Below are 15,985 nucleotides of genomic sequence, written 5' to 3' on the forward strand. Positions count from 1 at the left end.
GACAAGTTGAGTGAGTGGGCTAATGCATGGCAGATGCAGTATTATGTGGATAAATGTGAGATTATCCACTTTGGTAGCAAAAACAGGAAGGAAGATTATTATCTGAACAGCTATAAACTGAGAGGGTGCAGCGAAACCTGGGTGTTCTTGTACACCAGTCGCTGAAGGTAAGCATGCAGGTGCAACAGGCGGTAAAAAAGGCAAATGGTATGTTGGCCTTCATAGTGAGAGGATTCGAGTACAGGAGCAGGGATGTCTTGCTGCAATTATGCAGGGCCCTGGTGAGGCCACACCTGGAATATTGTGTGCAGTTTTGGTCTCCTTTTCTGAGGAAGGATGTTCTTGCTATAGAGGGAGTGCAGCAAAGGTTTACCAAACTGATTCCTGAGATGGCGGGACTGACGTGTGAGGAGAGATTGAGTCGATTAGGATTATATTTGCTGGAGTTCAGAAGAGTGAGGGGGTTCTCATAGAAACCTATAAAATTCTAACAGGACTTGACAGGGTAGATGCAGGAAGGATGTTTCCGTTGGTGGGAGGAGTCCAGAACCAGGGGTCATAGTCTAAGTATACGGGGTAAACCTTTCAGGACTGAGATGAGAAATTTCTTCACCCAGAGAGTGGTGAGCCTGTGGAATTCACTACCTCGGAAAGCAGTTGAGGCCAAAACATTGTATGTTTTCAAGAAGGAGTTAGATATAGCTCTTGGGTCTAAAGGGATCAAAGGGTATGGGGCAAAAGCGGGAACAGGCTACTGAGTTGGATGATCAGCCATGATCATAATGAATGGCAGAGCAGGCTCGAAGGGCCGAATGGCCTACTCCTGCTTCTATTTTCTGTGTTTCCATGCCCTCTTCTTGATGGCTGTTTTTAAAAACAAAACTTTATTCAGTTTAATTATAAATTCCTTTTTAAAAAAAAGTTTGAACAAAAAACAGAACCACTTTCATAACTTTCAAAAAAAAAACTCAAATTAATTTGCCAAACACTATTTCCCTTTCATAAAATCATGTTGACTCTGTCTGATCAGACTATGATTTTCTAAGTGCATTGTTAAGACTTCATAAAGAATAGAGTCCAGCATTTTCCCGACAACTGATGTCAGGTTAACTGGTCTGTAGTTCTACATTTTCTCTCTCCCTCCTTTCTTCAATAGCAGTGTTACATTTGCTAACTTCCAATTCTGGGACCATTCTAGAATCTAGGGAATTTTGGAAAATCATAACCACTGCATACATTATTGCTGCAGCTACCTATTTTAGAACCCCAGGATGTAGGCCATCAGGTCTTGGGGATTTGTCAACTTAAATTTTTCGAATAGTTTTTCTCTGCCAATATTAGTTACTTTAAGTTCCTCACTCTTATTAGCCCCTTGAATGCCCTCTATTTCTGTTGTGTAACTTGTCTTCCACTGTGAAGATAAACGCAAAATATTTGTTCAACGTCTCTACCATTTCCTCATTCTGCATAATACTTTTTCTTGTCTCTACCTCTAAGGGATCGACATTTATTTAAATTACTCTCACAGAATCACAGAATTGTTACAGCGCAGAAGGAGGCCGTTCGGCCCATCATGTCTGCACTGACTCTCCGACTGAGCAATTCACTGAATGCCATTCCCGTGCCTTCTCCCAGTGAGCAATGAGTGTAGTGAGCAGTGTCTATAGTCTGTAGTGTGTGTAGTGAGCAGTGAGTTTATTGTGTGGTGAGCAGTGAGTTTAGCTTGTGCAGTGAGCACCTTATATACTTGTAAAAACTCTTACATTTTGTTTTTATATTCCTGGTAAGTTTACTCTCAATCTATTTCTTTTTTTTTTATCAGTTTTTTGCTGGTTTTCTAAACCCTCCCAATCCTCAGAAGGGTCACTGACCCGAAACGTTAACTCTGCTTCTCTTTCCACAGATGCTGCCAGACCTGCTGAGTGAATCCAGCATTTCTTGTTTTTGTTTCAGATTTCCAGCATCCGCAGTATTTTGCTTTTACCTCAGACTTACTACTATTCTTTGCAACATTATAAGCCTCTTTTAATCTAATATATCCTTAACTTCCTTCGTAAGCCACAGATGGATCCTTCTGCTGAGTTTTTGTTTTTTAATGGAAGGTACTTTTGTTGAAAACGTTGAGTCATTTCTTTAAATGTTTCCCACTGTTTATTTAATGCCACACCTTTTAGTCTATTTACCCAATCAACCGTTATCAATGCTCCATTCATTCCTATGTAATTGGCTTTGTTTAAGTTTAAGATTCTTGATTTAGACAAGAGCATTGTAAGGATTGAAAACAACAACCTGAACTTTCAGTTTGTTCTGACCCATGATTTAAAAGAGCACAAATCGATGATGCACTCAAAAGGTTGTTATGCTTAATGGCATTAGTTTTATTTTGTACCCAGGATTACAGATTTAAAACTGGCACAGATTTGAAATGATTACAGAAAAATTAAATTGGTTACAGAAGATAATTACAGATTTAAAAGTTTGAGAAAAGAAAATAATAAAAAAAAAGCTGCTTTGTTGCTTTACTCCCACCAAATAAATGCTTCACCAATGTGACTTTTCAGTGCAGGGATCAATGCAGTTGTGAGTAATGATATAGGTGTAATAGTTCGGGATGTAGAATCAGTTTGGGTGGAAATAAGGAATAGCAAAGGAAAGAAATCATGGGTGTGAGTGGTCTGTAGGCCCCCGAGGAGTTGCCTCTCTGCAGGACAAAATATTAATCAGGAAATAATGGAGGCATTTAAGAAGGACACTGCAATTATCATGGGTGATTTTATTTAATCTGCATATAGACTGGACAAATCAAATTGGCAAGGATAGCATGGAAGACGAATTTGTAGAGTGCATCAGGGATTGTTTCTTAGAACAATACGTTGCAGAACCTACCCGGGAACAGGCTATTTTAGATTTGGTAATATGTAATGAGGTAGGATTCATAAGAGATCTCGTAGTTAAGAATCCTCTAGGGGGAAGCGATCATAACATGGTAGAATTTCAAATTCAGTTTGAGGGTGTGCAACTTGGGTCTCAAACCAGTGTCTTCAACTTAAACAAGGGCGATTACAGAGGTATGCGGAAAGAGTTGTCTAAAGCGGGCTGGGAAAATAGACTATAGGGAAAATCAGTAGAGGAGCGATGGCAGACTTTAAGCAGATATTTCATAACACTCAGCAAACATTTATTCCAGTTAGAAGGAACATAAGAACTAGGAGCAGGAGTAGGCAATTCAGCCCCTCGAGCCTGTCCACCATTCAATACGATCATGGCTGATCTCATCTCAGCCTCAACTCCACTTTACTGCGCATTCTCCATAACCCTTCAACTCATTACTAATTCAAAATCTGTCTATCTCCTCTGTAAATTTACTCAATGTCCTGGCATCCACTGCAGTCTGGGGTAGTGAATTCCACAAACTCACGACCCTTTGAGAGAGGTAATTTCTCCTCATCTCTGTTTTAAATCTGCTACCCCTTATCCTAAAACTATGACTTCTCGTTCTAGATTGCCCCACCAGAGGAAACATCCTCTCTACGTCTACTTTGTCAATCCCCTTAATCATCTTCTATACCTCAATTAGATCGCCTCTCATTCTTCTAAACTCCAGAGAGTAAAGGCCTAAACTGCTCAATCTCTCTGCATACGACAAACCCCTCATCTCTGGAATCAATCTAGCGAACCTCCTCTGAACTGCCTCCAATGCAACTACATCCCTCCTCAAGTAAGGGGACCAAAACTGTACGCAGCACTCCAGGTGTGGTCTCACTAATGCTTTGTACAGTTGCAGCAACACTTCCCTACTTTTATACTCTATTCCTTTAGCAATAAATGCCAAAATTCCATTTACCTGCTGCACCTGCATACTAGCTTTCTGCGATTCATGCACGAGGACACCCAGATCCCTCTGCACCGAAGCACTCTGAAGTTTCTCTCCATTTAGATCATTTACCTTTTTATTTTGACCAAAATGGATAACCTCACACTCATCCACGTTAAGCTTTATCTGCCAAATTTTGGCTCATTCACCTAACGTTTCCATATCCATTTGTAAATTTCTTATTTCTTTATTGCAACTTACTGTCCCACCTATTTTACTGTCATCTGCAAATTTGGTTATAGTACCTTCTATCCCTGCATCCAAGTCATTAATATAGATTGTAAATAGTTGGGCCCTGAGGACCGAACCCTGTGGCATCCCACTAGTTACATCTTGCCAACCAGAAAAGGACCCATTTATCCCAACCCTCTGTTTTCTGTTGGAGAAAAGGGTCAGCTGAAACTGTGGAGTCTCACTCCTGCAGGTAGTAAATTGCTCCTAGAGGTGAGTTAAAATGTTTCTTTCTTTTCCTTTGTCTTTTTTTCTCTCACTCTGTTAATCCACTTTCTTTACCTCTACTTTTTCTGTACCTGATTTGACTTTAAATCACTCTATTTCCTTCTCTGTCATTTGCTGTGTTGCTTTCTCTATCCTTAAATCTCATTGGTCCCATCGTTCACCAAGGTCCCAGATGCCCTGTTGACCTCGCTGCACGGTTATCAAAACGCACTTCCAGCAATCTGCAGCACAAAAGTTTTTGAACTGAAGGGTGAGGAAAAAAATCCAACTCATGGGACACACTGCAAGATGCCCCACTCAAGCCAATTCTGGCCCAATGCTTCAGATGTTGGGTCTAATCACAAATGTAAAAGAATTGAAACATAGGTGGAATGTGTTGGCTATCTAACAATTGTTTACTCTGTACCTGAAAGATATTAATTGTTGAGGTTAATTTACTTTTAGGTAATTAAACAAGGTCTCGCAGCAAGTGCATTACTCGACAGAGGTGCTCAACTAATGGGATCAAATTCAAGGTATTTATTCCTTTATTACTGTCTGTCAGAATATTACATTTTGAATAGTATTTGCAAAATAAATCACATTGTTTTACAACAGCATTTGAAAATTTTTGTTTCATGGTCCTCCTACAACTATTGATACTCCCAGAGACCTCTTTGCCCTAACATTTTGAAAGATGATATCAGTTATGTTATTATTACAGGAAATTTGTTTTAATTGTATACGGTACCAGAAACAATAGTAAGTCAATTAAATGCCTGTATTTTGCAGAATTATTTGTATAAATGTCTGAAGCAAAGTAATTGAATTAAAACTTATCATTTAAAAAAAATAGTACTCCTTATACTCCACTGGAAAAAACGACAATGGAAAATACAGATGATGCAGTTACTGAGCAGTGGAGTCTTGATCAGCCAGTCTCTCAGACCAGGACCACTGCGATAGTAGAAGTAAAGGGAGCGGTGGATATTGTCCTTACCCCACTTGTAACAGAAGCCTTTGACAGGTGAGTGTACCATTCACGTCCATGAAAGTGCAGCTGGGTGCGTGTGTGTCAAGGTGACTATAATTTGATCTATATGAAATAAGCAGTATTAAAAGAGAAAATGACAATTTGTAGTTATTTTGATTTTAAGTTGTTTGTGAACCTATTTTTTTTTCTTTAGGTTTAACTTTTAAATAAATTTTCTTCATTTATATTGCTAGTGTAATGAGTATAATCTCCCATTGCCAGTGGGAATAATCATCGAAGTGACATTATTTTGAGCTGTTAAGACACAGCATTTTCAATATTATCATTTTACCTCCCATATGAAAGATTGGGAGCTTAACTGGATTATTTTGCATGTTCCAGCTCAAAGGTCTTGCTTTTATTATCTTTGAATTCCATGTCTAATTTAAAAAACGTTCTGGTTCACACCGATTCCTAGAATTTACTCAGTGTCCTTCCTTTGCTGTGGTCTTATTATAACTTTGATACTTGTAACTCTGTCTTTACCTGCAAAGTTTCCTCATTGGTGCTGATTCTGCCTATTCAAAGCAAGTTCTAATTATCAGGAGCTGGGTTGCCTTGTAAATTGAGAGTTCAGATTACAATTACTGTTAGTCTGAGCCAAATCTTGTTCAAACCTCATGGATGAACTTCCTAGCTCATATTTCATCAACTATCAAAAATTAGTTTATCCAGAGCCAGAGCCCTTACAGCCTTCACTGTTTCACATTTTCATTTTATGGCTTGTTGCATTTGATACATGTTGCTTTACTTCTATGGGGAAGTGGGACTGGTGAACCACAGAAAGGAGGGATAGGTGGGGACTGATGCTTAAAATACATTGAAAGTGCAATTTTCTCTTGATAACCTGAGCTTCTCCTAGTGACATGTTTGAAATGTTTTTTTTCAAATTGTAGAATGAAGATACTTGTACTGAGTAGATAAGGCAGCATTTTATCCCTTTATCATGCTTGGCCAAGAGAACAGGTTAGAAACCATGCTGAGATCCCCGCCATTGTAACTTTTTAGCTGAGTGGAAGAATACCTGGGTTGATTTGACCTAATTTTCCTTTTCCTCTGTATGAGTAAGCACCTACCTTATACTGCAATATTGCCTATGGCCATGTGGCTGAGATCTGGAACTATTAGGTGTAAGCTCATTGTAAATCAGATTCGAGTTGATTGAGGGATCATTTTTAAACATTTTTTTTCAAGTGGTTGCTAAGTGCTTAAAAGCTGCTAATGTTTGTGGCTCAGTTAATTTTTGTCCTTGTGAGCAGGTTACGTGGTATTGTCACTAACAGCATTAAGTAGGACAAACTCTTTATGTGTGGGTGTGTGTGTGTGTGAGACTTCTCTTGTCACCATCAAATGGTAACGTGAGGTGATACTGCTCTGTGTTTTTATTGTTTGAAATATCTGAAACCAGAACTCATGATAGAGTGATAAGCGTTGCACACAATCCTCACAGTTTCCTGTACTCCATGCACATTCTAAGCTGTAATACTAATTTTATCCCCTGTGAAAGAATGAATGGCTGAGTACTTCTTTTTTGAAGCTTTGCAGGTGGGACACACTATCTACTTCGTTTAAATGGACATTTTCTGTGCAAAATTATATAAAGCAATCATATACTGTGCATCTGATAAATACATAAGTATTAACTTTTCATGACATATGAACTATGGTTATTGAAAGAAAATAGAGTTGCAACTAAAATTTTACATTTTAAATATTAAGATTCTTTATCAATGTGTCTATACTGATTCTTGTACATTTGTTTAACTGTCACTTATAGGATGGTCTCTTCATATACCATACGCAATCATTGGGTCAGTGTGGCTGATAGAAATAGTCACTTGCCATTGAACATTTACAGTGACAACATCCCTAACTGACTTCTGCCTCCTCCCAATGCCTACTCCAGCCCCGCCAACCATACCCATGCACACACCCGCGCACACACACACCCCCTATCACTGGTTGCCAGGTTGGAGGGAACTATCTAACTATATATAAATGTTGAACTCTGCTCTTATAATGAGAAAGACATGATCTATTTTATATATTCTACCATGTCAAGATGAATTCGACAGTTCAGTGTCATGTACACTTTTAAAATGAGTGTACTGTATTGAAGTTACATAAAATTCAGAGATTGTTGTACTCTATCTGACAGTATCATGCATGCTCTTTCCATGTGAGAAACTAACAACAAATTATTTTCATTGTTAGATATTTTGAAGCAATGGTTCACTTTTCTAGCATTTGGCATCCTGCTGCGATTGTGGATGATCTGCACGCTAAAGTGCTGAAGGAGGCACGTTTGAACAGCAAATCAGCTAGTTCAGAATTGGTAAGTACTATGTGGAATTCAGGAAAGACAAGAATGGGTGGATGCATGTTCTATTATTATATCTGTCAAAAATGCTGAATTAATATTTGTGAGACAATAGTTCTGATAACTTGGTAACATTAATTGCACTTTTACATTTAAAAGAAAACATTACACATCAGTTTTGAAAAAAAAAGTCAACAGTGATGTCACAGGAAAGCTGGCAGGTGATTGGTTGTTGAGTCACTGCTGTTAGGGAATAGCTCTAAATAGCTGGGTAAGTATCTAAGGTAAGAAAGGTTTACAGTTTATTTTCATATATGGTAAGTAGTGTTTTTTTTAGGGAGTACTGTAGTAACGCGGACCAGGGAAGAAGGGCCCTAGAGTAGAAACATAGACAATAAGGAGCAGGAGTAGGCCATTCGGCCCTTCGAACCTGTTCCGCCATTCATTATGATCATGGCTGATCATCCAACTCAGTAACCTGTTCCCGCTTTCTCCCCATACCCTTTGATTCCTTTAGACCTAAGAGCTATATCTAACTCCTTCTCGAAAACATACAATGTTTTGGCCTCAACTGCTTTCTGTGGCAGCGAATTCCACAGGCTCACCACTCGCTGGGTGAAGAAATTACTCCTCATCTCAGTCCTGAAAGGTTTACCCCATATCCTTAGACTATGACCCCTGGTTTTGGACTCCCCCATCATCGGGAACATCCTTCCTGCATCTACCCTGTTAAGTCCTGTTAAAATTTTATAGGCTTCTATGAGATCCCCCCTCTCTCTTCTCAGTTCCAGTGAATATAATCCTAACCGATTCAATCTCTCCTCATACATCAGTCCCGCCACCCCAGGAATCAGTCTGGTAAACCTTCGCTGCACTCCCTCTATAGCAAGAACATCCTTCCTCAGAAAAGGAGACCAAAACAGCACACAATATTCCAGGTGTGGTCTAACCAAGGCCCTGTATAATTGCAGCAAGACATCCTGTACTCGAATCCTCTAACTATGAAGGCCAACATACTATTTGCCTTTTTTACCGCCTGTTGGACCGGCATGCTTACCTTCAGCGACTGGTGTACGAGAACACCCAGGTCTCGCTGCATGTTCCCCTCTGTAAGTTTCTAGCCGTTCAGATAATCTGCCTTCCTGTTTTTGCTACCAAAGTAGATAACCTCACATTTATCCACATTATACTGCATCTGCCATGCATTAGCCCACTCATTCAACTTGTTCCCAAATCACCATGAAGCCTCTCTGCAGTAACTGATATTATTTGACATTAAGATCTTCCAAAAGGTTAGTTTAATTTAAGTCATGGCAGGAGAGCTCAAAGCCGTGGTGTGCTCCTCGTGCTCCATGTCGGAAGCCGGGAACATTTCCAGTGCCTGGGACCGGCGTGTGTAGGAAGTGTTTCCAGCTGCAGCTCCTGGAAGCCCAGGTTTCGGAGCTGGAGCGGCAGCTGGGGACACTGGAGCATCCACGAGGCGGAGAGTATTGTGGATAGCACGCGTAGAGAGGTGGTCACACCGCAGGCTCAGACTCCACAGGCAGGAAGGGAATGGGTGACCACCAGGCAGAGCAAGAGGACTAGGCAGGCAGTTCTGGAATCTCCTGTGGCTATTCCCCTGCAAAACAGATATACTGCTTTTAATACTGTTGGGGGGAATGGCCTCTCAGGAAAGCAACAACAGCCCAATTTGTTGCACCACAGTTGGCTCTGCTGCACAGGGAAGGAGTAAAAAGTGTGGGAATGCAATAGTTATAGGGGATTCAATTGTAAGGGGAATAGATAGGCGTTTCTGTGGCTGCAAAAGAGACTCCAGGATGGTATGTTGCCTCCCTGGTGCTAGGGTCACGATGTCTCAGAGCGGTTGCAGGACATCCTGATGGGCGAAGGTGAACAGCCAGTGGTCGTGGTACACATTGGTATAAACGATGTAGGTAAAAGAAAGGATGAGGTCCTAAAAGCAGAATATAGGGAGCTAGGAAGTAAGTTGAAAAGTAGGACCTCAAAGGTAGTGATCTCAAGATTACTACTAGTGCCACGTGGTAGTCAGAGTAGAACTAGCAGGATATATCGGATGAATACTTGGCTGAAGAGATGGTGTGAAGGGGAGGGTTTTAGATTCCTGGGACATTGGGACTGGTTCTGGGGGAGGTGGGACAAGTACAAACTGGACGGGTTACACCTGGGCAGGACCGGGACTGATGTCCTAGGCGAAGTATTTGCGAGAGTGGTTGGGGAGGGTTTAAACTAAAATGGCAGGGGGATGGGAACCTTTGCAAGGAGTCAGAGGGGCATCCAAGACTTGAACAAAAGACAGTAAGGGGAATAAGAAAAGTGATAGGCAGAGAAATCAATGGGCAAGAATCAAACAGGGCCACAGTGAAAAATAGTAGGAAGGGGACAAGTAATGTTAAAAAGATGAGCCTTAAGGCTTTGTGCCTTAACGCGCGGAGCATTTGCAATAAAGTGGATGAATTAATGGCGTAAATAGATGTAAACGGGTATGATATAGTCGGGATTACGGAGACATGGCTGCAAGGTGACCAGTGATGGGAAATGAGCATCCAGGGGTATTCAGTATTTAGGAATGATAAGCAAAAGGCAATGGAGTTGCATTGCTGGTTAAAGAGGCAATTAATGCAATAATGAGGAAAGATATTAGCTCTGACGATGTGGGATCTGTATGGGTAGAGCTGAGAAACACTCGGGGGCAAAAAATATTGGTGGGGGTTGTATATAGACCCCCAAACTGTAGTGGTGATGTTGGGAACGGCATTAAACAGGAAATTAGAGACGCATGCGATAAAGGAACATCTGTAATTATGGGTGATTTTAATCTGCATATAGATTGGGCAAATCAAATTAGTCACAATACCATCGAGAAGGAATTCTTGGAGTGTATACGGGATGGTTTTCTGGACCAATATGTTGAGGAACCAACTAGAGAACGGGCCATCCTAGACTGGGTATTGTTTTTAGTGATACAGCACTGAAACAGGCCCTTCGGCCCACCGAGTCTGTGCCGCCCATCAACCACCCATTTATACTAATCCCATATACCTACCACATCCCCACCTGTCCCTATATTTCCCTACCACCTACCTATACTAGGGGCAATTTACAATGGCCAATTTACCTATCAACCTGCAAGTCTTTTTGGCTTGTGGGAGGAAACCGGAGCACCCGGAGGAAACCCACGCAGACACAGGGAGAACTTGCAAACTCCACACAGGCAGTACCCAGAATTGAACCCGGGTCGCTGGAGCTGTGAGGCTGCGGTGCTAACCACTGCGCCACTGTGCCGCCCCAATTGTGTAATGAGAGAGGAATAATTGACAGTCTAGTGGTGCGAGACCCCTTGGGGACGAGCGACCATAATATTATTGAATTCTTCATCAAGATGGAGATTGACGCAGTTGATTCTGAGACTAGGGTCCTGAATCTTAGTCAAGGAAATACGATGGTATGAGGTGCGAGTTGGCTATGACGGATTGGGAAATGTTATTTAAATGGATGATGGTGGATAGGCAATGGCAAACATTTAAACATGGATGAACTGCAACAATTGTTTATCCCTGTCTGACGCAAAAGTAAAGTGGGAAAGGTAGCCAAACCATGGCTTAAAAGGGAAATTATAGAGGTAGTATTAGATCCAAGGAAGAGGCATATAAATTTGCCAGAGCAAACAACAGACCTGAGGATTGGGAGCAGTTTAGATTTCAGCAAAGGAAGACCAAGGGATTGATTAAGAAGGGGAAAATAGAGTATGAGATCAAGCTTGCGGGGAACCTAAAAACTGACTAAACGTTTCTACAGGTATGTAAAGAAAAAAAGATTGGTGAAGACAAATGTAGGTCCCTTACAGTCAGAAACAGGGGAATTTATTATGGGGAATAAAGAAATGGCTGACCAACTAAATGCATACTTTGGTTCTGTCTTCACAAAGGAGGACACAAATATCATACCAGAAATGTTGGGGAACACAGGGCTTAGTGAGAGAGAGGAACTGAAGGAAATCAGTATTAGTAGAGAAATGGTGTTGGGGAAATTGATGGAATTGAAGGCTGATAAATCCCCAGGACCCGATGGTATGCATCCCAGAGTACTTAAGGAAGTGGCCCTAGAAATAGTGGATGCATTGGTGGTCATCTTCCAAGATTCTACAGACTCTGGAGCAGTTCCTACAGATTGGAGGGTAGCTAATGTAACCCCACTATTTAAAAAGGGAGGTAGAGAGAAAGCAGGGAATTATAGGCCAATCAGCCTGACATCGGTAGTGGGGAAAATTCTAGAGTCCGTTATCAACGATTTTATAGCAGAGCACTTAGAGAACAGTGGTAGAATCAGGCAGAGTCAGCATGGATTTACGAAAGGGAAATCATGCTTGACAAATCTGCTAGAATTCTTTGAGGATGTAACTCGTAGAGTTGATGAGGGGGAGCCAGTGGATGTGGTTTATTTGGACTTTCAGAAGGCTTTCAACAAAGTCCCACATAAGAGATTAGCATGTAAAATTAAAGCATGTGGGATTGGGGGTAGTGTATTGCGATGGATAGAAAATTGGTTGGCGGACAGGAAACCAAGAGTAGGGATAAATGGGTCTTTTTCCGAATGGCAGGCAGTGACTAGTGGGCTACCGCAGGGATCGGTGCTAGGACCCCAGCTATTCACAATATATATTAATGATTTAGATGAGGGAACTAAATGTAATATCTCCTCATTTGCAGATGGCACAAAACTGGGTGGGAGGGTGAGTTGTGAGGACGATGCAGAGAGGCTTCAGGGTGATTTAGACAAGCTGAGTGAGTGGGCTAACGCATGGCAGATGCAGTATAATGTGGATAAATGTGAGGTCATCCACTTTGGTAGCAAAAACAGGAAGGCAGATTATTGTCTGAACGGCAAGAAACTGAGAGAGGGGAATATGCAGTGAGACCTGGGTGTTCTCCTACACCAGTTGCTGAAGGTAAACATGCAGGTGTAACGGGTGTTAAAAAAGGCAAATGGTATGTTGGCCTTCATAGTTAGAGGATTCGAGTACAGGAGCAGGGATGTCTTGCTGCAGTTATACTGGGCCTTGGTGAGGCCACACCTGGAATATTGTGTGCAATTTTGGTCTCCTTCAATAATACTTATTTTTTTTATTTCGAAAGTATACTTTATTCATAGAAATCTGTAAAAAATACATTACCAAACAGTTTCAAACAGCACCAAGTCAAAGAATACAAACAGTGCAAAAGAGAACAGTTTCCTTCAATGCAATCATGAGTTGCCTCACAACCCTTCCATTTCATTTGTTGTGCCAGATACATTTTTACATTTTACAGCAGACAAAATTTTCCAGATACAGTTTTAGGGGTTTCCCATGGATCCAGCCCCTCAGTTCAGCTTGGTTGGGGGGACCTTACACAGTGGTCTTTCCCCATTGAGCCTTTGCTGCGGCTGCCCCAAGATTTAGTGCGTCCCTCAGCACGTAGTCCTGGACCTTGGAATGTGCCAGTCTGCAACATTCAGTCATGGACAACTCTTTGCGCTGGAAGGCCAGCAAGTTTCGGGCAGACCAAAGGGTGTCTTTCACCGAATTGATAGTCCTCCAGCAGCAGTTGATGTTTGTCTCGGTGTGCGTCCCTGGGAACAGCCCTTAGAGCACAGACTCCTGTGTTACCGAGCTGCTTGGGATGAATCTCGACAAAAACTACTGCATCTCTTTCCACACCTGCTTTGCAAAGACACATTCCAGAAGGTGGTGGGCAACCGTCTCTCCCCCACCACAGCCACCGCGGGGGCATTGCGTGGAGGGGGCGAGACTTCGGACGTGCAGGAAGGATCTGGCGGGGAGGGGGCTCTTCTCACCACCAGCCAAGCTACATCTTGGTGCTTGTTTGAAAGTTCTGGTGATGAGGCATTCCGCCAAATGACTTTGGCGGTCCGCTCGGGGAACCATCCGACAGGCTGCACCATCTCCTTTTCCCGTAGGCCTTGAGGACATTCCGTGCAGACCACCGCCTGATGGATCGGTGGTCAAAGGTGTTTTCCCGCAGAAACTGCTCCACGAAGGATCTGACGGGGAGGGCCCTTCTCACCACCAGCCAAGTGGTGCTTGTTTGAAAGTTCTGGTGATGAGGCATTCCGCCAAATGACTTTGGCGGTCTGCTTGGGAACCATCCGACAGGATCCCACGTCTCCTTTTCCCGTAGGGCCTTGAGGATGTTCTGTGCAGACCACTGCCTGATGGATCGGCAGAAACTGCTCCACGAAGGATAGGTGGTATGGCACGGTCCAACTGCATGGAGCGTTCCGCGGCAATGCGATCAGGCCCATCCTTCGCAACACCGGGGACAGATAGAACCTCAGCACGTAGTGACACTTGGAGTTTGCGTACTGGAGGTCTACACACAGCTTGATGAAGCCGCACACGAAGGTGGTTATCAGGATGAGGGCCACGTTGGGTACATTTTTCCCGCCCTTATCCAGAGATTTGAACATCGTGTCCCTCCGGACCCGGTCCATTTTAGATCCCCAGATGAAGCGGAAAGTGGCTCGGGTGACCGCCACAGTGCAGGAGTGGGGTATGGGCCAGACCTGCGCCACATACAGCAACAACATGAGCGCCTCGCACCTGATGACCAGGTTCTTACCCACAATGGAGAGAGATCGCTGCCCCCACATGCTCAACTTTTGTTGTACCTTGGCTACTCGCTCCTCCCAGGTTTTGGTGCACACCCTGGCCCTTCCGAACCATATCCCCAGCACCTTCAGGTAGTCTGACCTGACGGTGAAGGGGACAAAGGATCGGTCAGCCCAGTTCCCAAAGAACATGGCTTTTCTCTTGCCGTGGTTAACTTTGGCTCCCGAGGCCAGTTCGAACTGGTCGCAGATGCTCATCAGTCTGCGCACGGACAGCGGATCCGAGCAGAAGACGGCGACGTCATCCATGTGCAGGGAGGTTTTAACCTGAGTGCCTCCGCTGCCTGGGATTGTCACCCCTCTTATGCTTGCATCCTTCCTAATAGATTCAGCAAAGGGTTCAATACAGCAAACAAACAAGACCGGGGAGAGAGGACAGCCCTGTCTGACTCCAGATTTGATTGGGAAACTTTCCGATTCCCACCCATTGATTGAGACTGCACTACTGATGTTTGTGTAGAGCAGTTGGATCCAATTGCAGATTCCCTCCCCAAACCCCATTTTGGAAAGCACGTCCATCATGTAAGTTTAGTTTAGTTTAGAGATACAGCACTGAAACAGGCCCTTCGGCCCACCGAGTCTGTGCCGACCATCAACCACCCATTTATACTAATCCTACACTAATTCCATATTCCTACCACATCCCCACCTGTCCCTATATTTCCCTGCCACCTGCCTATACTAGGGGCAATTGCTAATGGCTAATTTACCTATCAACCTGCAAGTCTTTGGCATGTGGGAGGAAACTGGAGCACCCGGAGGAAACCCACGCAGACACAGGGAGAACTTGCAAACTCCACACAGGCAGTACCCAGAATTGAACCCGGGTCGCTGGAGCTGTGAGGCGGTGGTGCTAACCACTGCGCCACTGTGCGATATCCTGTCAAAAGCCTTCTCCTGGTCCAGGCTGATGAGGCAGGTGTCCACCCTCCTGTCCCGTATGTAGGCGATCGTATCCCTGAGTAGCGCGAGACTATCAGAGATCTTCCTGCCGGGTACAGTACAGGTCTGATCGGGGTGGATCACCAACCCCAGAGCAGACTTGACTCGACTGGCTATGACTTTGGACAGAATCTTGTAGTCAACATTAAGCAGTGAGATGGGCCGCCAATTTCTGATTTCTGCCCTCTCCCCCTTCTGCTTGCAAATGAGGGTGATGATGCCTTTCCTCATGGATTCTGACCTGCTGCCAGCCAGGAGCATACTCTCGTATACTTCCAGCAGGTCCGGGCCGACCCAGTCCCACAGGGCCGAGTACAACTTGACCTGTAAGCCGTCGCTTCTGGGAGTTTTACTCGTCTCGAAGGACTCGACGGCCTTTGTCAGCTCATCCAGAGTTAGCGGCTTGTCCAGTCTTTCCCTCCTGCCGTCATCTAAGACCTCTGTGATAGATGACAGGAAGGACTGGGTGGCTGTGCTGTCTGTGGGCTTCGCGTCATACAGCCCATCATAAAAGGATTTGCTGATCCTTAGTATGTCTTTTTTTAAAAATATACTTTATTCATAAAAATCTGTAAAAATTACATTGCCAAACAGTTTCCAAACAGCACCAAAAAATACAAACATTGCAAGGGAGATCAGTTTCCTTCAATACTGTCATGAGTTTCTTCCCAACCCTTCTGTTTCACAA

At 43.3% G+C, this 15,985-nt stretch overlaps 1 protein-coding gene across 14 annotated transcripts in view; it reads left to right on the forward strand.

The window, feature by feature from the left end:
• kiaa1109 (KIAA1109 ortholog) overlaps window positions 1-15,985 on the forward strand; it is a 637,888-nt gene that overhangs the window by 284,871 nt on the left and 337,032 nt on the right. For all 14 annotated transcript variants that reach the window (XM_068042417.1, XM_068042485.1, XM_068042453.1 and 11 more), the window contains 3 exons: window positions 4,778-4,848; window positions 5,169-5,339; window positions 7,560-7,680. In XM_068042417.1, coding sequence (XP_067898518.1) covers window positions 4,778-4,848; window positions 5,169-5,339; window positions 7,560-7,680 — 363 coding nt within the window. The remainder of the gene's footprint in view (window positions 1-4,777; window positions 4,849-5,168; window positions 5,340-7,559; window positions 7,681-15,985) is intronic.

This window comes from Heterodontus francisci, chromosome 1 (genome assembly GCF_036365525.1).
Source record: "Heterodontus francisci isolate sHetFra1 chromosome 1, sHetFra1.hap1, whole genome shotgun sequence".
Lineage (NCBI taxonomy): Eukaryota > Metazoa > Chordata > Chondrichthyes > Heterodontiformes > Heterodontidae > Heterodontus > Heterodontus francisci.